Source organism: Danio rerio, chromosome 3, assembly GCF_049306965.1.
Source record: "Danio rerio strain Tuebingen ecotype United States chromosome 3, GRCz12tu, whole genome shotgun sequence".
Taxonomy (NCBI): Eukaryota; Metazoa; Chordata; class Actinopteri; order Cypriniformes; family Danionidae; genus Danio; species Danio rerio.
In genome coordinates, this window is record NC_133178.1 from 35,164,956 (window position 1) to 35,189,021 (window position 24,066).

The 24,066-nt window shown below is 37.0% G+C and overlaps 1 protein-coding gene across 2 annotated transcripts; it reads left to right on the forward strand.

Moving 5' to 3' along the window:
- The first annotated feature begins 6,738 nt into the window (after positions 1-6,738).
- Positions 6,739-22,222, forward strand: slc16a6b (solute carrier family 16 member 6b). Of its 2 annotated transcripts, none has more exons than NM_001365238.1 (6): positions 6,739-7,436; positions 9,312-9,554; positions 11,028-11,171; positions 13,297-13,425; positions 16,373-17,197; positions 19,010-22,222. In NM_001365238.1, the coding sequence occupies exons 2-6, from the start codon at positions 9,329-9,331 to the stop codon at positions 19,267-19,269; spliced, it is 1,584 nt and encodes a 527-aa protein (NP_001352167.1). In that variant the 5' UTR covers positions 6,739-7,436; positions 9,312-9,328; the 3' UTR covers positions 19,270-22,222. The 2 variants fall into 2 exon arrangements, with proteins under 2 accessions (NP_001352167.1, XP_073798385.1); XM_073942284.1 differs by having other exon boundaries at positions 7,147-7,436; positions 13,168-13,425.
- The last annotated feature ends 1,844 nt before the right edge of the window (positions 22,223-24,066 follow it).

Here is a 24,066-nt window from a genome sequence, read left to right on the forward strand (position 1 = left end):
GAAAGAACAGACACTACCGTTAGATTTTTTTAGCAATGCAGAAATTCACCAAATGTCAATATATTTATTGTCGCCTCACAGCAAAAAGGTTGCTGGTTCGAGTCTGGGTCATTTAGGATTTCTATGTGGAGTTTGCATGTTCTCTCCATGTCGAATGTTACCACTCAATTGAATGGGCATTATCAGTGGTTGTCATCTGATATATATGGGCTAGTATCATCCATCCACATGGTTAATTATCTCTAGATCACATACAGCTGCGGCTGGAACGAGAATTATTAATATTATGTATTAAATTTCTTATTAATTGTTTTTTATTAACGTCTACCCTTACCCCAACTCTAAACCTAACCATCACAGTAATATAAAAACAGATCTGGATCTGGAGTCTTCTCTATTAGTATAGCTGATTAATCATGTGGATGATTGATGACAGCCTTCTGAACCTGCATATCTATCAGCTGATAGATAGAACCACAGGTAACACACATTTAATGGTGTGATAACATTCGAAGCGGGTGCCAGCTTTGGTTTCCCCCCACAGACCAAAGACATGTGCTATAGATGAATTGAATAAACTAAATTGGCTGTAGTGTATGAGTGTGAATGAGTGTGTATGGATGTTTCCCAGTGCTGGGTTGCAGCTTGAAGGACATCCACTGTGTAAAACATATGCTGGATATGTTGGCAGTTCATTCCGCTGTAGTAACCCTTAATAAATATCATCAGAATCATCAGAAATATTAACTTTTTCCACATTATTATGTGATATACATTCGTTTTCTTTTTGGCTTAGTCCCTTTATTAATCTGGGGTCGCCACAGTGGAATGAACCTGCATCTTATCCAGCATATGTTTTACGCAGCGGATGCCCTTCCAGCTGCAACCCATCACTGGGAAACATCGATGCTCATTCACTAAAGTGCTATGTAAAAGTTTAACTAGGTAAACTGCATTGAACTGAATTTAATTTTTATTTGACAGATTTTAGACAAGCTGTATAAAAATATAGTATCCCATACATTTTGAAAAAAAATGTATCAATGATAAAAACACAATAAAACCCTGGGCTTGTTTCCATTATGGTCCTCGCTGTTAAAAAACAAAACAAAGTATGGCTGCAAAATACAGTTAATGCATAAAACAAACAACCTCCACATTTTTAAACAGGAACAAAACTATTCACTATACAATGATATAAAAAACATCATCATCCACATTGCAAACTAGACAAGTAAGATTAATTGCTGCACTGTAAAACAATGCTGGGTTCCACCCATGAAGGATCATGTTGTCCCAACACAATTTAATTATGTTAACTTAATTGTTTTACAAACTTTAGTAGACTGAACATAAAACAATTAAGCTGTCTTAAAAAAAAACCTTTTAAATATGTAGTTTGAACCAGCAGCAAAAGTTATTAAGTGTAGACTAGTCACTGGACAACAATGGTAGTTTTGTAGCCAATTATCAGAAAAATAAAAGTGGACTAATAATATTGACCTTAAAAGTTGCTTTGAAAAGTTTAAAAACTGCTACAAAACACATCTGAAGGGACGAGGATAAAATCAAGAAACAAAAAAGTCACCTTCTTAATCTATTTAAAAATGTGCCTTTAAGACCTGGAACTTCTTGATGCCGGTAAAAGAAATATAATGGTGTATTAATGATAAACTTTCAAATGAACATTCTATGTTCTATGTTCTAAGTTTCTGGGTATCTGCATTAAACTTTGAATAAAAAAAAATCTGATGTGTGTTAAAAATGAGCTGTCCAAGGTACTGAAGAACATTTTGTTACAAAAAGACTGACACTGTAGGTATGTAGGTCTTGGTCACAACAAATTCCTGTTTTACATCTCTTGAAATCATAGTCATAACTAACAGTTACTTGCAAGCTACGTTACTAACAAACTTCCCAAATTGAACATAAGAAAGTAATTCATTATTTCTCTGCTCATAATCAATGAATCCTCTGTGTTTAATGGTCATGTATTTAACTCAGTGCTTTACTTTCACGCTTGCCTTCACACCGAGTAAAGTAGCAATGCCATGACCGTCAGCAGTTCATTTAGAGCAGTTGCACTGTAACCTTGTTTGTTGAGGTCTGTCGGGACACTGCTATATTTTAACCAGACACTCCTAGTCTGCATGTAATCATCATATGAATGTCTTGTTATGGTTCAATCCAGCACACGACAACAACTTGTTGATCATTTTTTATCCTGCCAAGTGTTCTAGAAAAATGAATAAATAAATAAATAAATAAATAAAAAGGAGAGACATACCAACATTAGACTGTAATATCTGCAATCATCTAGGTTTCATTTTTTTGTAATGATTTAGCAATTTTCTTAACATCTTAATATCAGATGATACAAATATAAAATATTCAAGAAGGATAAAGCACAAAATGTGTCAAAATATATTTCAGTTTTGTTATCGAAGTCCTTAAAATAGCACATACATTACGCACTCCACGTTTGTCATGTAATTAAGTAGTCAGCTACTCAGCAGTACCTGTTTCTACCGGCAGGTGGGAGTGGCACTGTTGTCACATGGTGTTAAAAAAACCCCGTCATCATAATTCATTCATTATTTTAAAGAGCTGATGCTGTCTCGCCAAACTCAATAGTTTTAACTACTAATGAAGCAAAATATTTGTTTTCACAGTATAAAGTGTGTGTAGTTTTGGTGAACTAAAATAACTTAACGATCAAATTAGTCAGAAAAACGTAAATTGAGCCCCTCATCCCTTTTGACTCTTGCAACGCCCCTGTTTTCCATTGATACTTTGTTAGGACAGTAATATTTGGCAGATATCCTTTAATTGTGCACTGATCAAATGTACAACCCTTTTGTTATGTTCGGGATGAAGACATCCACTGAATTAAACTGCTGTGAAAATGCATCATATATATGCATAAATCAACCTCAGTACTGATAAAACTACTAAATTATTTAGAAAATTTACATAATTTAACTCTTTAATTGCCAAGTTCATAAATGATGTCACTGATTTGGTGAAAAAACCACCCACAAAATGACATGTTTTCAGTATAAACGTAATTATGGACTGGATGTCTTTTACCTTTTATCACAGTCTTGGACAAGTGAACGATTAGTAACAACATTGGCTTTGATGCATGGCTGGATTTTCATTTTTTCTCCCTAATTTACTGTTGGCGGCTGTTTTTGCCCTATTGACTTTCATTATAACCACATTTGATGATAAATACTCAGTCTTTGTTTTTTATTTACTCCATGTAGTTGTGAGAGCTGAGATGTATATTTAGATTTTCTCAGACGCATCAAGCTAAGTGCACAAAGGTCATTCTTACACACTCACAGACACAATCAGACACTTTAATTTGCTGTTATACTCTATATAAAATCCCGAAACTAAGCTTTTTCTGCACAGGCCTAACTAAAGGGTTAATGATATCATCTGATGATCAACAGTAAAAATGACAAATTTGGCCTCTTCACAACAGGGAAAACCACCAACAATCCAAAATGCATGATTATTTGGTGTCATCAAAACATCTGGTTATAATGGAAGTGAATAGGGCAAAAACAGCCATCAACAATAAATTAGAGAGAAAAAGGTTAAATTAATCAAAAACGTTGCATCAAAGTCAATGTCCTTTCACATGTCCAAGACTTTGATAGAAGGAAAAAAGAAATCCAGTTCACAATAACTTTTCATATTAAAAATATGTCATCTTGTTTGTTTTCATCTACATCATTTATGAATTTGGCAATTAAAGAGTTAAAATCCTGTAATTTTCTAAAACATTTAGTAGCTTTGATCAGGACTGAGGTTGATTAACAGGGTTGATGTTTTCATCTTTAACATAACAAAAGGGAGTACATTTGCCCAGAGTGTATCGCTGCTTTTTTTTTTATTTCAAAGCATTTTCTGAAAATAAGATTTGTCACCAAAATGATCCCACTAGCTGAAACACAGAAAACATCATGGCCAAATTAGGACTCAAAATCACCCTGGGGTGGGTGAAAATATCCCCAACAGCACACAAGGGATATACACCTATTTGAAAATCTAGAATAATGGTTCAAAATATCTAAATATTAAGAAAATCACCTTTAAAGTTGTGCAAGTTAAGTTAGCGATGCTTATCAAAAAATTTGTTTTTTTTATATTTACAGTAGGAAATTACTAAATGATTTTAGATGATATTCTAATGATATGGCTTAAAAGAAAAATCTATAAAACTGACCCATAAGACTGTTTTGTGGTCCAGTGCCATATATAGGTTAACTGATAATAGGGCTGAATACCGCACACCACAAAATTATATTTACTCACTCCTAAGTTTCCCTTAATCCAGCAAGAGCTTTTTAGTTTTGATAGTTTTATTAAATCTAATCATCTTAAATTGTTTTTTAAATGTTTAAATAAAATCATGTTCCAATCTTTTTTTCTGATCTAATGAGTCAACATGAAACCTCTTACAGAGTCACACGGGCATCTGGTCAATCTGTCTTCTCTGTAAAGGGAGCCAAACTGTGGAATGATTTACCTGTTAGCCTTAAATCAGAAAGTAATATAAATATTTTTAGTAGTGTTCTTAAGAAGTGGTTACAAACTAAACAGCAGTGTTTGCACAAATGGTCTACTGTTAGGTTGTTGGATCATGTCGCCTTTGCTTTTACTTTACAGCAATTTTATGTGAAGAATTATAATGTTGTGTATATGTTTTTATTATTTTCCCAATTTTGTCAAGCCTCCTGTTGACAGGGGTCAAGAATCAGCAAGTCTGTTAAAACACTTAAACAAATGCATTTGGTTGTCCAGTGTAATTTTGATATCCATGGCAAATAAATAAATGAAAATAAACACAAAAAAGATGTGTGCTCAAAAACAGGCAGGCAGGCAGTTGACAGCAGCCACTGATATCCACACATTTCATCCTACTATGGAAGTCAATGAAAGAAAATGATACTGCGTTTAATGTCTACCATAAAACATTAATGATACCAACAGACTGATTTTCTTCTGTCTTTTATAGCTATTTTATTGTGTGTCCATTAAAAAGGATTAGACTGACTGTTTTGTGTTTATCTTCATCAGTTAAGAAATCTTACATACACTTTGTTTTGTTCGCCTCTCTGGACTTATGACGCAAGCCATTCTTGCGTAACAGCTTGTTACTTATCTCTCCCCATAAAGGACAGGCCTTTTGTACGGCCTAGACATAAATAGATAATCTGCTGACTTCTAGTGAGAAATGATTGAGAAGACCTCTTGAAAATCAAAACATTGTTTAACTTATTGTACTCAATGTAATGTGTGTATTTAAATTGCGCATTTCTTGTGTATAAACATACACCCAAAGCGCTTCACGATCTTGAGTAGGGGTCTCTCCACACTACCACCTGTGTGCAGCATCAACTTGGGTGATGTGATGGCAGCCACAGGACAATAGTGCCAGTGCGCTCACCACACACCAGCTATTGATGGAGTAGAGAGACAGTGATAGAATCAATTCAGTGTATGGGGATGATTGGGAGGCCATGATTGGTGAGGGCTGATGGAGGGAATTTGGCCAGGAGACCGGGGTTACACCCCTACTCTTTAGGAGAAGTGCCATGGGATTTTTAATGTAGCCACAGAAACTCAGTTTAACATCTCATCCAAAAGATGGCGCTCACTGACAGTATAGTGTCCCCTTCACTATACTGGGACATTTGGACCAACAAAGACAAAGGTTGAGCGCCCCCTGCTGGCCTCACTAACACTTCTAACACTTCTAACTTCTAACAGCAACTTAGTTTTCTCATCGTCTCCCATCCAGGTGCAGGTCCAGGCGCAGCCCTCCTTGGCTTCAGTGAGTAACCGGTCTTGAGCTGCAGGGGGATATGGCTGAGGTTGGAATTATTTAGAAAATGAAACATTAAGATGAGAAATGAGTATTAACTACCTATTTCATTCATTACTTCTAAAGTACTACTAAATATGCTATTTATCTTGAGACACTGATCATCTCAAATCAGGTTTTAGATTTGTGGAGTTAATTTTTCTATTACTTCTTAAACTATGATGGATATAATTTATTATGCAAAAATAAATTACAGTAAAATAAATGAAGTAGGCTAATACAAAAAAGGCTCGTAATTCAGCACAACACACGAATAGATGTGTGTGGAACTAAGCTATCTCTTTAAAAGAAAGTGCTCACTCAACTGTTCCTACAGTTATCAGTTTCTCATTCGTAACACCAGTAAGCCAGTTTTAAATGTGGAGATGGCGGTGTGGTTTGTGGATTTACATTAGGAACTCAACGTTTGCATTATCACCGCTAGAGGGTCTTATTTATTCATTTATTTTTATTATACTTTAAACAACTGATACATGACAATAGAGCAAACAATATAATGCCAGGCTGATAGAAAGTAAATAATAACAACAGTACAATAAATAAATAAATTTAACAGTAAAAATAAACATTTAGCTTTTTCCCTGTACTAGCTCTGCTGCCGCTGAGTCACGTCTGTGATAAAAGAGGGGACACGTGACGTCAGAGTCGACAACATTAAAAATATAACTAAAACAAAATAGTTTAGGGATTTTCTCTAAAATGTGTTAATAAATGATCATGCTATTTTTATATGTGTTTACATGGTGTCCACGCTCTGAGTGTACAATCTTATAAGACACCGTGTGTTAGAGAGAGAACTGGAATAAACCTGTTTTACCCGGTAGGTTCCCATCATGCTTCACGTGCACGAGATTTGCTTCACCCACAGCTTTTGCAGGCGCGCGCACGCACACTCGTGCTTTTAGTTGTTAAAGAACACGTCTTGTGATGATTGTCAATTTTTTTAAAATCCGATGTTTTCTCCACTGTAGCTCATAAAAAAAACTGCTGTTGTTCATCACTAAAACTCGTTTAGAAATAATGGTTTTCATAATACGGTCAATGATATCGCAGCTAAATTATATGACTCGGTGCTGTGATATGTTGATTCTTCATACATATTATCTGTAGGTGAGTGAATGTTTTCTGTTCAAACACAGGTGAGATTTGAGAAGTGGAGTGCGCGTGCACGACTACAACAGCAGACAGCTCTCGCGCCCGCGCTCAAATACCGGCTTCAGCCGGTGTAAAATCTGCCAAGCTTCAGTGAAAGGAAACCAATAGAGAGAGCTGCTGGATAATACGTGATCCAGCTTCAATATCGGTATTAATGAATTGTTAATGAAGTCAAACATAAACTAGGTAGCGATATATTTTTGAACGGGATCCTTTGCCCGTGACTCGGTGAAGACTCACGCTCTCTCGTGACCGCGGATGCAGAAAGCAGAAGTGATGTACTTGTACTCTACTTGACACTTCAACACAGAAGACAGCCAGCGCTGTTGGCTTTTGTTTTCTTTCAATAACTCGTTGTCAATTCTTCTTCAACGGTTCGGTAAGTTAAACAGTTTATCTTCTCAAAATAACGTTATATTATATTTGAACTTTTTGATAATGCACGCTGTAACGTTAGTCATGTCACGTTATATGTTTGTTTAAGTTATTAAAAAATATAAACATTATCCTAGAGTGTGTGTGACGGTAGTTTACTCTTCTCTGGTATTTAAGTCGCTTTTGCGTACAGTAACTATGATGGACTTCAAATATAGAGCGCGTTGGCTGTACCGGCAAATGTTCAGATGTGGTTTAGACGTCACAGTCTTGCGACAGCGAGTCTGTGGACTGATAAAACTGTCTCCGGTCATTGTCCGAACAATGCTAGTGTCAAGTCTTCATACTCTTTATGTGAAGGTAGTTAACGTCAACTACAAATGTACCATAATTATATAGGCTTTAAGTTATGAACAATACCAGTGTCAAGTATCCCAGATACTTTTCTCCTTCTCATGCTGCTCTGTTGAACCAAAAAAATAAGATAATTTAAACAATGTGCATAGCACCTTTTTGTTCTAAACAACTGGACCACATTGGCTTTAACTGTTTTAACTGTTTGTACAGGGAAATAAAATTCAGTTCAGAAAATTTACTCAGAGGTTGAAGGGTCGAAATAACCAGTTTTTAGAGTTAACTTTTATAGAATAAAATAAATATTTAACCCAAAATATTAACATCAAACACATACTAGTAAATAAAAAAACTTAGAAAAATATATAGCGACCTTCTTGCTGTAAGGCAAACGTGCTGTATATAAATTATATATATATATATATATATATATATATATATATATATATATATATATATATATATATACACACACACATATATATATATATATGTACTCACTAAATATATATATGTGTGTGTGTGTGTGTGTGTATAGGTATATTGGGTAGGCTAAATTGTCCGGAGTGTGTGTGTGTGTGAATGAGAGATGAGAGTGTATGAGTGTTTCCCAATGATGGGTTGCAGCCGGAAGGGCATCTGCTGTGTAAAACATATGCTGGGTAAGTTGCCGGTTTATTCCACTGTGGCGACCCCTGATTAATAAAGAGACTAAGCCAAAAAGAAGATGAATGAATGAATATATAAAATTGAAGTCAGAATTTTTAGCCCGCCTAAATTAATAGCCCCCTTGTTTATTTCCCCCTCAATTCCTGTTTAACAGAGAGAGATTTTTTTTTCAACACATTTCTAAACACAGTGTTAATAATTCATTTCTAATAACTGATTTATTTAATCTTTGCCATGATGACGGTAAATAATATTTGACTAGATATTTTTAAAGACACGTCTATACATCTTAAAGTGACATTTAAAGGCTTAACTAGGTTAAATAGGGTAAATAGGCAGGTGAGGGTGATCAGGTATAACGATGGTTTGTTCTGTAGACTATCGGAAAAGTATATAGCTTAAAGGAGCTAATAATTTTGTCCTTAAAATGGTGTTTAAAAAACGTAAAACTGCTTTAATTCTACCCGAAATAAAACAAATTAGACTTTCTCCAGAAGAAAAAAATGTCATCAAACATACTGTGAAAATTTCCTTGCTCTGTTAAACATCATTTGGGAAAAAATTAGTTAAAAAAACTTCATAGGGGGGCTAATAATTCTGACTTCAACTGTATGTTCAAATTTTTCAATTTGACTAAAGTTAGCTCTGACATTTCTACTGTCCCAACTGCAGTTACATAATCATTTATGCATTATGAACATGCAACACCTTGAAAGTAAATAATCCATCAGGCAGGGCAGATTAAAGACAAGGGCAGCCTGCTGTCGAGCTGACAAAAGCACACCCTCAGAGCCAGTGTGGAACTGCAGCATCGCATCTGAAACTCTCTGTTCTCTTGCTCTGCTCGTATTTTCAGAAACATCAGTGTCCATCATGTCCAGCCTGAAGGGCTGCATGAGCCCCAATGTGTACTCTGAGGTGCCAGATGGAGGCTGGGGCTGGATGGTGGCTGCTGCCTTCTTCTTTGTGGAGGTTTTCACCTACGGCATCATCAAGACTTTTGGAATCTTCCTCCAGGACCTCATGACAGAATTTCATGAAACCAACAGCAGAGTTTCTTGGGCCGTGTCCATCTGCGTCTTTGTTATGGCCTTCACAGGTAAATCAGTCTAGACATTGTTTACACTATACAAATGCTGTTTACTCTAACAGAGAGCAGTATGAGAGTAAAATTCCTCAGTATAAGATTAGGAAATGTTATCTGGTAAAGACATCTGCTGCCTTCTTCAATTTTGCATTATTTTAATAAGTTTTTAGGGCAACACTTTAGAATAGTGGTCCAAAGATGAATGCATTTACTAACATTAAGTATGAATAATCTTGTCAAGCATTTTGCTAATCATAGTTCAACATTTACTAAAAAATGTAAAAAAAAAAAAGTCAAATGTAAACACCAACTAAAGCATTATTATTAAAATCCAAATTTGTGCTTGTTAGCATTAGATTAATAAACACCATAATAAATGTATTACTAATAGTGTATTAATGTTAGTAAATACATTAACTAATACACCATTATTTTAAAGTGTTGTGGTTTTATTAAAGCCCTTGTTTACTATTTTAAGTTTGTTCCACCATTTTTAATATGGGTTTTATGTAACACTGAACACAACTTTAAAGCTACATCACACACAAAGCTCAGTTTTAGTTCAAGGAAGTCGATAAAGAACTAGGTCATTATAAAAAGCCAGGGCATATCCCAAAAGAAGCGGGTACAGACTGTGAAATTAAGAGCTGTGTCATCAGATGTGTGATTGTTCTGTATATCTCTCAGGGCTTAAAGAGACAGGCCTCCCAAAAAGAAACTCATCCTCTCTCTCTCTCTATATATATATATATATAAGAGTGCATTGGTGCAATAATGATAGAAAAATCATGACAATAGCCACAATACAATACAATAGCCAGTAGGTGGCGACAAGTTCTTCACTCAATTATTCATTAATTCAAGTGATTTGTTCAAAATGTCTGATTCTTTTAGAAATAAAAGTAGTGACTATTTTTATAAATGCATCGTTGAATAATTGAATTGATTCATTCAAGAAGAAAACTGCATTGTTGCTCTGAGACGCACAAATGTACTGATGCTTTTAAAATGTGCAGAAAACAGCAGCTATAACCTGTCAGATGGCCTTCATAACTGCTTACTTTCATCATATCATTTGTGCTGAGAGTGAGCGATGCCCTATTTAGCACATGTGCTGACTTTTGCTGTGTAAGGACTGCCGGCTGACTGGGAAATCTCTCTCTGTTTGGCCAGCGACAAAGCAGCCCCAGCGTTTCATGACTCAATGGATGGATTCAGCTTTTTCCAGCTGACAGGGCTTCAAAAGATCATTCTTGTTTAAACAGAGGCAGTCAGTTACTGAAAAGTAATTACCTAGAGCTAAAATTGGTATCGATACCGTCTTCATGTCGTTTGGAGAAACAAAACCACTAGAAATGTATAATTTAAGACTGTTCTGAAAAGGAAGTGACAAGATTTACTTAGTTTTGAGCTGTAAGGCTGCACACGTATATTATGAGTGATATTAGGATAAGTGATTGTGATTGGCACCCTCTTTCCCGCCAGCTCCTCTTTCTACGCTGCTGAGTAACCGTTTCGGCCATCGGCCTGTGGTCATGGTTGGTGGATTCCTGATCAGCCTGGGCACAATCACAACAGCCCTCACTCAGTCCATCGATGAGATGTACATCACCATGGGCATTGTTGCAGGTATACAATGCTTAAATGTGTATTACATGTGTTGCATGTCCCATAACAAAACATGTAAGATAACTGGAGCTGAATTTATTCTGTCTTTTAAGTAATATTTTCACTTTCACTTTTCCACTTTCACTTCTTCACATTGTATTTTCACATTCAAATTATTTGACCAGTGCAAGATTTAACAAAGTATTTTTTCCACTTTTTTGCGTTACTTTTCACATTACATTTTTTACATTATAAAAACAACTAGCGCTGTTTTTATTCAAATAAAGAAAGAGATTTTCCATACTTTACATGATGTAATTCATTTTCTTTCTTTAGTTTGAAAACAAAGTTTGGAGTACCTAAGTTCATATATGTATAATTCTGATTTAATATCATTAGAATAAATGTAATTATATAGACCTTTTTCTTGGAACGCAAAATTACCCATTATGCTTTGCGTGTATGCGCAAGGAGAATGCGAAGAACTTCCGGTCGGCAGCTGATGCGTGTAAACAGTCACATTTGGACAGCTTTGAAACGATAGTTTTAGTCTATTTTACCTGCTTTTATCCTCTTTGAACTAAAACTGTTGTCCATCAGCACCATCTCCTGGACTGATCATTTAAAGAAATGCGATCTAATAGTATGGAAAACAGCTGCTGTGAGGCGTTTTCCACTCGTTGTCAGACGGCATCTTCTGCAGTTTAAATGAAGCCTTGTCATCGCTAAAGTCAACATTTTCTCTTTATTTCAAATATATAACCAGCCCAAACAAATGTAATTCACCAAAATGTTTGACACACAAAACAAGCCTGTACTGTGCCACTGACACACTGATTTAATAACTGTGACAAAGTGAAAATATAGGCTACTGTCATTTCGAAATGACAGAAAAACACAAACCGCGGTAAAAACAACACACAAAATAAAACACAAACGGCTCGCGATTAGAATGAACAGCAAATCAGCCAGCAGAGTATCAATAACAGACTTTTATTGGTCATTTTTGTAAATTGCACGACTTTCATAAGTTACCTAATAAGTTTCATGCCAGTACTCTGGTTTGCGCTCTCTCTCTCTCTCTCTCTCTCTCTCGAGCTAACAGCTGACAGGCCGGGAACGCACACACACACTGTATTTCTGACGGCAGACACGTGAACTAGGAGAACGTTTATCTCCTATTTCTGACGCGCTTGAACCACATGTGACAGATTATACTGGCTTTAACAGACACATTTCTAAGTTGTGTGTCACAAAAACACTCTGTTATCCATTAAAAACGTTATTGAAACCCATTTTCGGAGCGCAAATTACTAATTGTTCACGCTGTAAACGGAAGTTTTTAGCATTCTACCGTAAGACGCTGGTCGCTATGGCGCCCTCCATGTAGCAGCCATGAAAAAGGTCTATAGAACATTTTAATGTGGTCGTGTCACTGGCCCATAAACTTTTCTTGCTTGTTTTCAAACTATTTCATATTTATTTTCATATTTATTTAAATAAATAACAAAAAAATAATAACCTAAATAAATATCCAGTAATAACTGCTTACTGATAGACCATAAATTATAAAAAAAAAACTCACATTGGCACCAACAGCATAGTCGGTGATATGTTTTGTAGATGTGCTGTGGGTGTCATGAATTCGAGTCCCAACTTGTGGACCTTTCCCAATCTCAATGTCTTGCTCTCTTTCTCTAACTTCACTTCCCATCAATATAAAGTGTCCTATTATAATAAAGTCCCAAATTAAATCATAAAAAATACAAAGCTTCACTCCTATTGATAGACTTTAACACTTTACATGATCAGTCCACACTGATTCGCTCTTCTATTTACTGTGGATGTGCTGGTCTCTCAGTTAAACTGACACTCAATACTGACCACATAATCAAATCTCAACGGATACACTGCTAGCTATCTCCAATTATCCACCACGTCCTGCCCTCTACCATTAGTTGGTGCTAATCTCACCAATCTTTGTTTCTCCTTGTCTCTTTGTCTCTTTTAAATGCAGTTTTCTTTCAGCCCTCTGTCCTGTTTGTCCGATGGAAGAGGGCGGTGATTGAGCCCCTCAGACTGACCTGAGTCCTTGTTTTGAAGGGACCAGTGGCTGTCATCATCCCTCTTTGCTGTTTATTTACAGGCCTGGGCTATTGTCTGACCTTCCTGCCTACCGTCACCATCCTGTCGCAGTATTTCAGCAAGCGCCGCTCGCTCGTCACCTCTATAGCCTCCACAGGAGAGTGTTTCTCCATGCTCGCCTTCGCACCAGGTATAAATATGTCATTTCACCTTTCAGAGATTACACCTAATATTCTGCCCCACACTCTTTATCCACCAGAATAGAATATTTTATAATGTTTGGAAAAGATAAAGATAAAACACACTTGTAAAATCGGAACAATAGATGTAATTGACCATGCACCTATATATATCCATTGTTTTTGACCTACAACCAAAGTACACTACATGGAAACTAAGTGAACTTTCATAAACTAATTTCAAGAGGAGCACGTGATATGATTGTGCACTGCTGGCCACTTATCCGTAATCAGTAATAATCCAATCAGAATGATCCTAGCTTAATATAAATGGATCACTTTCTTCGTTTTGGAAGAATCCCCCCTTCCACCCCATCTCCTCCTTTTTCTCCCCTTCTAAAGGGGGAGCGATCGAGACCTACCTGATCTCGGTTCTCCTGATATGCCTCTAGACCGGGCGGGAGCCCTGGGCTCAAATATCTCCGAGCTCAGGGTTCTCTCCCGGGATAGCATGCCAAACCTGCTATAAGTGCCAAGCATATCTAAGTGGGAACTCTTGAAACCCAAGTTTATTTAATGACCACAGTTTTAAGGAACAAGTTAAAAAAGAAATTAGGGCCTATCTGGAATTTAATGAGGATGTTGAGGTCTTACCTACTATTTTATGGAATACCCTGAAGGCCATCCTGAGAGGTAAACTTGTAGCAATATCTTCTTACAAGAGAAAAATGAGAAATAAAATGTTAGATGACCTACATACTAAAGGGGTTAGAAAAAAAAGACACAAAGTGAGCTTAGCTCAAGACATATTAGATGAAATTAAGAAAACTAGAGGCAAAATTAATGATTTGGCTACACAAGAAGTAATGAAGAATTTAATGTTCTTGAAACAGAGCTACTACGATCTACTGCTATAAAAATGTTGGCTTGGAAACTGAACAAAACAGCAAAAAACACAATGCACAGAATTAGACGCCCAAAAACCAAAAATAAAAAGCAACAAACAAAATAAAAATTGAGAATGTTTTTAAAGAGTTATAAAACCCTATATTCTAGAGTTCCAGGGACGTGACTCAAACTGACACCGAATTGCCCACATTAATTTTAACAATGTTTCAGCCATTTTTGGTCTGAACAACTGGACCACATTGATTTTAATTGTAAATGTTGAGACATTTTTGAAATGCTGTCTTGTCATATGTTGCTCATATTAGTGAAATTATTAAAAACAAAGTAAAATTAACACTTGTCAAAAATGCCCAAAGTTGCAGTCTAACTAAATTGAGCATGCAAAATTCTTTCGAATGTTTTACTAAAAGAGGCAGGATGTCGCCACAGTGCTAAAATAAGCGATTCCTCCATGTTTTAAATTTCTGTACCGCAAGGTCAAAGTTTTGATCGTCTACTTGCCTCAAGCATTCATGTGACGTGAATTTACAGTTCAGTTCTCCAAACTTTACTTTTGTTACATTATGTAATATGAGAAATATTTGGACAAGTTTGTTTCTGGTCTGACACATTTATGTGAATAGAAGTCAATGGGATGTAAAGTTTAGTGACCGCGGCAGCTCAGTTTGAGTCAAAATCGGTGTGATGTGAAATTGAATCACTTGTCAGTTGTTTGGTAATTCTTACAGTGTCTAAAAAATAATAGTTTAGCACAATTATCACCTTGCAAAGACTACAGTCTGATTGTCATAAAAAAATGTGAACTAATGCAATGTGATGCTCTGATCAGGGTGTCCGCGGTGTCTTAAAAAATATTAAAAGTTGAAAAACCAATTAAGAAAAATAGAAAATGAAGGCCATTAAAAGGTATTAAAATGTCTTAATTGTGTTTTTACGAGGTCTTAAATTTTGTTGAAGCGTTGTCCAATCTGTTTGACTCCAAAGAAGCATAAATATATTTATTTTCCTTCTAATATTAACAACGGTGTGCTCAATTCACTTGATTAGTTTGGACCTGGGTGCGTCCGGCCAGGCTCGTCGGTCCGGGTGATGTCATGTAATTTGTGACAAACGCAGGAAGGTGATGTGGTGCTCCCCACATGTAGCGAAACCATGGAGTGAAACAGACAAAATGGGGAAATATAAGTTTGCGTACTCCTGGTTGGAGAAAGACGAGTTTAAAGAATGGCCGAGGCTTGTCATTGAAAACAACCATGTCATTTATTCATTCAAGCTTTGTTTCTTCCACGCTTATCTTTCCACGCAAAATCTGTTGCATGGTTGTGCTTTATTGATTTAACTACAACAGTTTATTAAATTAAAGTTTGATAGTGATTAGAATTTGAAGTGGGGATGGGGCCTTAAAATATTCTGAGAACATCTTAAAAACGTCTTAAAAAGGTATTGAAATGACCTTTAGGATTCCTGCATATACCCTGTCTGATAAACGCTGCTCCACACAAACTATCTCTGCAAGTGCTCTGAGTTTGAGTAGCTTATAACAAGCATTTTAAAATGCAACACAGCCTGGGTTTATAAATCAGTCAACTAAATAGCAGCTTTCCAAATAAAAAGTTAAAACTACTCTATGGTTGGCCCTTTATAGATTTAATCACAGTAAAAATATCAGTCCTGCAATTTTAGCGTTATTCAATTTTACAAAATGAAAGTTTTGCTAGGCATAATGTCAGTTTTAAGTCCTTGTCATACTGGTTTTGAACGTTATGTAGCTAAATGATTAATTTTCTTTATTGTTGCTGTTGAACTCTTTATAAGCAGAATATATATATATATATATATATATATATATATATATATATATATATATATATATATATATATATATATATATATATATATATGTGTGTAACTTGATAATATAACAAGATTTGATAATCAAATATATATAGTCATAGAGTTCTTGGCACGACTACAACTTATTTAGTTTGTTTTTGACATATTGAAAAGTGGGTCTTTCTATAATGCATTTGTTTTGATTTCCCCCTGCAGCCATGAATGCCCTGAAGGAGCAGATCGGCTGGCGTTACTGCTTGATGGTGATTGGGGTCCTGCAGGCCTCCATTATTGTCTGCGGGGCTCTACTAAAGCCAATCGTCATCAAACCCAAACCCGCCACCCAGGAGGCGTCCACATCCCCCCTTAAAGTCCTCGACTCCAAATACGATGCAGAGAATGAATTCACATGCACCTCCTTTGACTCGGTGGACTCCGGTGTCCAGTCCATCTCCTCCTCACAGGTCAACCTGGCCAAAGAGCAGCAGAAGAAAGAGGAGGAAGGAGAATCGCCAGAGACGCCTCTGAAACAGAAGCAGGAGGACTCCAGTGTGTCCAGAACCAAACTTTTGGACTTCTCTGTGCTCAGAGATGCCAGCTTTAACTGCTATGCACTGTTTGGTCTGTTCGCAACACTGGGCTTCTTCGCACCACAGATCTACATCATTCAGCTGAGTGTAAGTCGAGGAGTATCTCAGAAAAGCGCCACCTACATGCTGTCCGCTATGGCCGTGGCTGAGATTGGGGGTCGTTTGTCCATGGGCTGGGTCCTCAATCGCAAGCCCATCCGCAAAATCTACATCCTGCTGATCTGCACAGTGCTGCTATGTCCGGTGCTGGTGGTCTTCACCTTCGTCTCAGAGTTTTGGGGGCTCATGTCCTGTTCTTGTTTGTACGGGTTCCTGCTGGGCACTGTGGCCTCCAGTCACATCCCCATGCTGGCTGAAGATGACGTGATCGGGATTCAGAGAATGTCATCGGCTGTCGGAGTTTACGTCTGCATTCAGAGCTTCGCAGGACTCGCAGGTCCACCTCTAGGAGGTACAAAATGCTTCTGTAATTACAGACAAAGTCCCTTTAAGTCAAGTCATTTCACTCGGCCGCCATCTTTGAAATGCTCTTGGTCGATGCACGGGCATTCTGTTTGAATAGGGAAACATCAAATTCTCCAAAACTGCTTGCCAAAATTACGATTACATTACATAGTATGAATAACCAATCAAATTAAACAACAACTGTGTCTTTCTAAATGTTCGTATCACACAAATTCGGCAGAAACTAAAGTCTAGTCCAAGCCCCTCCCCCTGATAATTGTCATTCTATAGCGATCACTGATTGGCTCCTGTACTAGAAGGCGGGGCTTCATTCGCCATATTGACTGTTACACTTTTCCCCTTTCAAAAGTAAACGAGTGACACGTCTTGTGCATTTAATAGTCTTTGTTACAGACCAATCAAAACACCTTAGCAACCACATTGCAACCAATTAGAAGGGGGATTTTTCAATAGATGACTAATTTTTGCATTGAGAGGCACCTTTTTTGAATGATTTACTAACGACTGCAAGCGCTTTGTGCGCTGCCTCACGTTTTTGCCGTTGCGCACTGTGCGCTCGCAGTTGAAAAAAGTCAACTCTGAGCAGAAAAAGCGTTGAGTCAGTCGCATTTGTTTCTTTCTCCAATCAAGTGAAAACAAAGGAGTTTCTGGTGAGGCAACAGCAGTGTTTGTGTTGTCAAGACAACTACAGAGACTTTTGAAGATGGAGGAGAGACTTGTGGTTGCACAATATCACAATAGTATTAATTATTAAAATTCTAATAAATAACAACAGCAACACTCAGCGCATGATACACAGCTGATTCAGTTGTCTAGCGACAAAGAGTGCACAGCACTTCTTTTAAATTTGTAAACAAAAAGGTGTTGCGGCACATCTCGCATTTTTGGAAAATAAAAGCACGTTCGGTGTGATCGGCCCTTAAGTATGGCCTTTTTTTGATAGGACAATAATCGGACAGAAAGCGAAGTAGGTGTACCGGTGTAGGGTCGGTAAATGTCCTCGAGCCAGGATTCTCAGGACACCCTGAAACACCACTGCACCATATGTCTGCACACTAACCACTAGGCTATTGTGCCGATATGATGGTCCAATTTTGAGGGAGTCTCTACAAAAATATAAGGGTAATAATAGATTTTCATGCATAAAAAGAAAGGTATAATATTTGAGAGAAATAAAAATGTTTAGCAAATAAATGATATTAAACACATATTTTATATCAAATATAACAATTAATATTAGATTAATAATATCAGACATTTAATATTGCCAATGCTATTTAAGTTAAATTGTTAGAGGAAACTATTTTATAATAAAAACAAAGTTGTGAAAAACCACCAGTGTGAATTTACCCGCTTAAACTTTTAAGTTAAAATGTTTAAAACAACTTTAAAAAATAATGATCTATTTTTGAGTGACCTTATACAAAATATAAAAGTCACGACATATTTTCATGAATATAAAATGCTTTGTGACAATTCTATAAAAATTTGTAAAAAAAAAAAAAAATTTAATAAACTAACATTAATTTATAAAAAAAAAAAAAAAAAAATTATATATATATATATATATATATATATATATATATATATATATATATATATATATATTATAATTAAATGAAGCAGGATTAAAATTCTAAATATTAAATTCACAATATTAAATGTACATTAAACTAATGCCATTATGCTAATGTTAAAGCACTTGTTTAGAAGTTTATCACAGTCATCACTGTTATTTGCTTTAATATTATCTTGTTCTGTGAAAGTAAAAAAGCTAACTGATGATCTTCTGTTTCAGGTTTTCTGGTAGACCAGACTAATAATTATGGATCTGCCTTTTACTCCTGTGCGGCTGGGATGGGAGTCGGTGCTCTGTTTCTAGGACTGGTGCGTCCAGCGAAAACTGGCCTCTGCTTTGGGAAGAGGAAGAGAAAGGACCAGCAAAGTGCAGACAGAGACGCTTCTTCACAGGGCAGTGATGACAGCCCTGCTGACTTTGTAGAAATGGACATGGAGACTGACAACAGTCCCGCAAAGAGCAAACCATGGCCAGTATGAATACAGGATCACCTGTTATCCTTCACTTGAACCATCAGATCCAAAGGCTGCCAACCACACTCCCCCATCCCAACAGGGCAAAATCCTCACAAATCAAACCTTACGTCAATTAAAGTAGTTTAATCATTCTTCAACAGCACTTATGCTGAACATCCAGTCGTAACATCCAGAATACGTTTACATCTCTTTTTTACTACTCGTTATTTATTGAAGATTCAAAGCTCCTCGTTTACCAAAGTCTCCAGCCTTTTCTATTTATTTTATTGTTTTAAATCGAGCATAAACCATCAAAATACTCTCAGCTTTACCATTTAAAGAAGAAACCTCACGCTGTTTTGCTGCTAACATTGAGGCCATGATGTGTATTTAGGTTTCAAAAGCCTCAATCAGAGTTGAAGATGAGACTCCATCGAGCGTTCTCTCCAGGGTCTCTTCTTTAATTATTAACTAGTTTTTGCAGATGGAAACCAAAGTCAAGATGCAGGATGTTTTCGACCAAAACACATTCCTGCATGAGACTTTACAGAGGAAAAGTCTTCCATCAAGAAAAACTGATGTTAAATAAAAGGTTTCCGTCCTCAGATGTACAGTAGGTTATCTAGTGTTTCCAATGGCTACAGAATGTCCTGTTACTGCTGTCGTTTGGAATGAGCCGTCGGTGCCTTGCAGAATCACGAAAAGCTTGTGACTTGAAGGAAGAAACTACTACAGGGGCTGTTCACTCAGAACACAGTCTGGCAGTGTTTATTTTGACGAAGCTTTTAAAAAATATGACACTCGGGTGGAAAATGTTGGGAAATGGAATAAGTCTATATAGAAAACCATTTAGAAGTAACGCAGAGAAACACAAAAGAAGATAAGTCCCTAAAAGGTGAATCTTTAACAATGTGGCGTAGGATTTGAAATGAATGGCGGCTGATAGTAAAGAAAAAAAGCAACTGAAATTCTGGATGGGAGGTCAATCAAATTCCTCTGCACAACAAAATGAAACTATTATAGCTCTTGTGATAGAAGTGGAATCTGAAATTCAGTTTTACACTAAAGCCTTAAAACCAATCACAAACAATTCTGTTGAGCCGGGCGTTGGGAGTTTTGTAGATCTCCCGCTAACAAATTTGCAGTTTCAGTTTTTGCGTATATTGCTCTGAATTAACATCGTGGACCAACATGATTGCAACACGTGTTTCTCCTATTGTTTTTACGTCAGGTTTATTGATAAACTAATTTCGAGAGGATCACGTGCTCATGACTGAACACAGCTGTTCATGCATTAGCCAATTCATGATCCACCAATCAGACGATTTATAAGTCACTATAAATACCCTAAGTTCCATATCGAAGCCATTTTTGTTTGAGGAATTCCCTCGTCCACCCCTACACCTTTCCTAGAGCTAGTTCCTTTCCTAGTGGTTAGCACTGTTGCCTCACAGCAAGAACGTCACTGGTTCTGGTCCTTACCAAGCCAGCCAACATTTCTGTGCGGAGTTTACACATTTTCCCCATGCTCACATGGGTTTTCCCCGGGACCACCTGTTTCTTCCAGAGACCAAAAAAATGCAACCTAAGTTAATTGACTAATCCAAATCGGCACCATAGACATGCTCCTAGTAAGTAGTTTTATCTTAAGAGCAATCACTATCTGTGCATTAGCAACTACAGGAGGGGAGTTCTCGAGATCTGCCTGAGCTCAATCTCCCTTCTTGCCTTGCAAACGTGAGGGAGCCCCGGGCTCGAGGATCTTATGAGCTTGGGGCTCTCTCCTGGGACAGCATGCCAAACAAGCTTTATAATTAATCATCAGCTAAGTTTGAACTCTTGAAATGAATTGTATTCATCGAGATCAAAAATCATCACGATATCAAGAGCAACAAAATCATTGTTTTTTTTAATTGATGACTTGCTTTTGTCACACTAATGAATGACTTTTTATTCCTTAAGTAATAAATAACTTGCACTCCGTTCTTAAACTAAGTTTTAGTACGAGTTTCTAGTATTCCGATTCTAGTTAAGTATTTGACAAAAGACAATTTCAGTAACAATATAAAAAAAAACTTTTAGAGTTTAAGAGTTTAAAAAAAACCCTGGACATCATTCCAGAAAGCAGACACTGCCGCTTAATGGGAAAACCAGTTTCAGATCCTGATGCAGTGCAATAGACAGTGGAAGAGCCAATCATAAGCATAGCCGTAGAATGAAAAAGAAGAATAGGGAATAAAACAAAGCAACAAGTAGCATGGAAAATTGACAGAGATATCCGTTTAGTGCATGTTACAAGCAGTGTTGTGAAAAGGCTGGCACTAAAAATGTTAAGTGGTGACAAAATGTATTTCTAAACAACAGCAGAGGGTGTTCTCTGAGAAGCAGCCCCTAATTTCCTGCAAAGATGGTGAAGTGGTGTTTATTCGTCTCTAACACTGGCTGTTTAATGCTGCTCAGAGGTGGCATGAATGCATTTACACAGCAGCTAAAATGGTATACTTACCAGTCTGGATATTGTGCAGCAGTCTCTGAATTATGAGCATGCAGAGAGCAGCATTAATCTGACTGTGTGAAGATGGCTGAAGATAAAAACAATAGACTGTAGGATTGTTCTGTTAAACACTACATCAATGGCTGGAGAATGGAGGGTTTGATAAAAACAAGACACAGATCGAGCAACGAAATATAAGCGCAAGAGATGAGCCTGTGGGTTAATTCTGTAAGAAAAAAGTAGCACTTACTTTTTGACTTGAACTCTTATGGACCTCCTATAATGTTCTGTAAGCATGTTTCATTTGTCATATTTAAACGGTTTATTTTGTACTTTTAATGATAAGACACTGTGTGTGTTTTTTCCCTTTGATTTATGTTATTTGTGATGTACTATAGACTCTGCCTGAGACATGCTGCACTTCTGAATAATGCATTGAGAGAATGTTTAAATGTAGAATAAACTCAGTGATTATTTGTATAACCCGGTTGTCCTCTTGATTTAGATTTATTGAGGTCATTTGACTGTGGAGTAGTGCTGAGTCATCAGAACAGAAGCCTCTCCCTCAACTCACTGCAGTGCAACGTGTGCTGCAGTAAAGCAAGCAGTGGGAACAGTCCCAAGATAACAAGCTCAGTTAAAGACTACACTACCTGACTAAAGTCTTGTTGTCGTCTATCCAAACTTTAGGAACAACTGATAATAACTTGACTTCTAGCTGATCGTTTGGCATCAGAAGTGGCTTATAAGAAAGGCAAAGGCCTCTAGATTATGCTTAGTCTACCAAAATAAATTATGATCATGCCTTGATTTTTTTATTATTTAATTAGGTCAGTAAGGTCTGACTTTACTTAGACAAAGGTCTGGTCACTGTGCACAAAAAATCATGGTGCAGTGGAAAAAGAATTAATATTATGTCTGACTTCCATGAGCCTGGAGGACTGCACCCACACATCTCTGCAACAACCCAAATCACTTATTAATAAAGTCATCTGGAATGGCAAAGAAAGCATTCCTCCAGGACTCCCAGAGTTCATCAAGATTCTTTGGATTCATCTTCAATGCCTCCTCCATCTTACCCCACACATGCTCAATAATGTTAGTATCTGGTGACTGGGCTGGCCAATCTTGGAGCACCTTTACCTACTTAGCTTTCAGGGAGCGCTATCCTGCTGAATAATTTGCCCTCTCCTCTGATTTGTAATGTAATGGGCAGCACAAATGTCTTGATACATCAGGCTGTTGATGTTGCCATCCATTCTGAAGATCTCTCACACGCCCCCACGCTGAATGTCACCCAGGCACGTGCACACATAGGGCTCAACCTGTGCAGTGCACATGGCCTTTTTAGTCTGGGATAGGAAGTGCCCTTCCAAAATTATCAAAAGTGCCCCAGCGACACATCCCCCCCCCCCCTTCAGTAGACAACACAGCTGATCAGAACGCGCGCAACAACACCCCTCTTCTGTATGTGCGCGACAACAACACCCCCCCCCCCCCTTTGGACACTCTCTGCACGGGCCTGATGTCACCCCAAACCATGATTTTTCCTTCACCAAACTTGACTGATTTCTGTGAGAGTCTAGGGTCCATGCAGGTTACAGTGTGGCATGTGTGATGACTGGGATGCAGTTCAACAGATGATTCATCTGAAAAGTCGTCCTTCTGCCACTTTTCCAAATGATCAGCTAGAAGTCAAATTATTATACGTTGCTCTTACAACCTAGATCGACAGCAAGACTTTTGTAAAGCAGTGCAGATTACTGTCACTAAACTATTGTTTAGATGGTGTACTTAGCTACACTGGTCACAAAATAGATGCTATTTAGGACACTTATGCACAAACAGGACTCAAAACGTACATCTTGCCTCATCTGCCAATTACTGCTGACTGCACCATACTCAAAGTTTTAGGGATAGTTCACCATAACAATTTAAATTTTAAAGCAGACCATTGACTTTTATAGTAGGAATAACAAATACTATAGAAGTCAATAACTACTGGTTTCCAACATTTTTCAAAATAAGTTTTTGAAAAATATATGTGTGAAAAAAGCATGGTTTATCGATGAACTATCCCTTTAATACTTGACTGGTCTAAACTCCATGCACAGTAAAAAAGAAATGACACAAAGTTCTGACCTGTGAAGTTTCATATTAGTCCATTTTCATTTATATAATGATAATTATATTATGTAAAAAATAAGTTATAAAAAACTGACGTGTTTTGATCAATTAAGTAAACCTACAATTAATATCTAATTAATTCTGCATTTTGGCACTGTTTTTAGCCATGTAAATTAGTGCATTAAACTCTTGCTAATTTT

Bases quoted from the DNA above. Each gene is read 5' to 3' on its own strand.
- slc16a6b (NM_001365238.1), top strand. From the start codon at position 9,329: ATGTCCAGCCTGAAGGGCTGCATGAGCCCCAATGTGTACTCTGAGGTG. The intron at 11,172-13,296 runs GTATACAATGCT...GTTTATTTACAG, and splicing joins CACCATGGGCATTGTTGCAG to GCCTGGGCTATTGTCTGACC. The intron at 13,426-16,372 runs GTATAAATATGT...TTCCCCCTGCAG, and splicing joins CATGCTCGCCTTCGCACCAG to CCATGAATGCCCTGAAGGAG.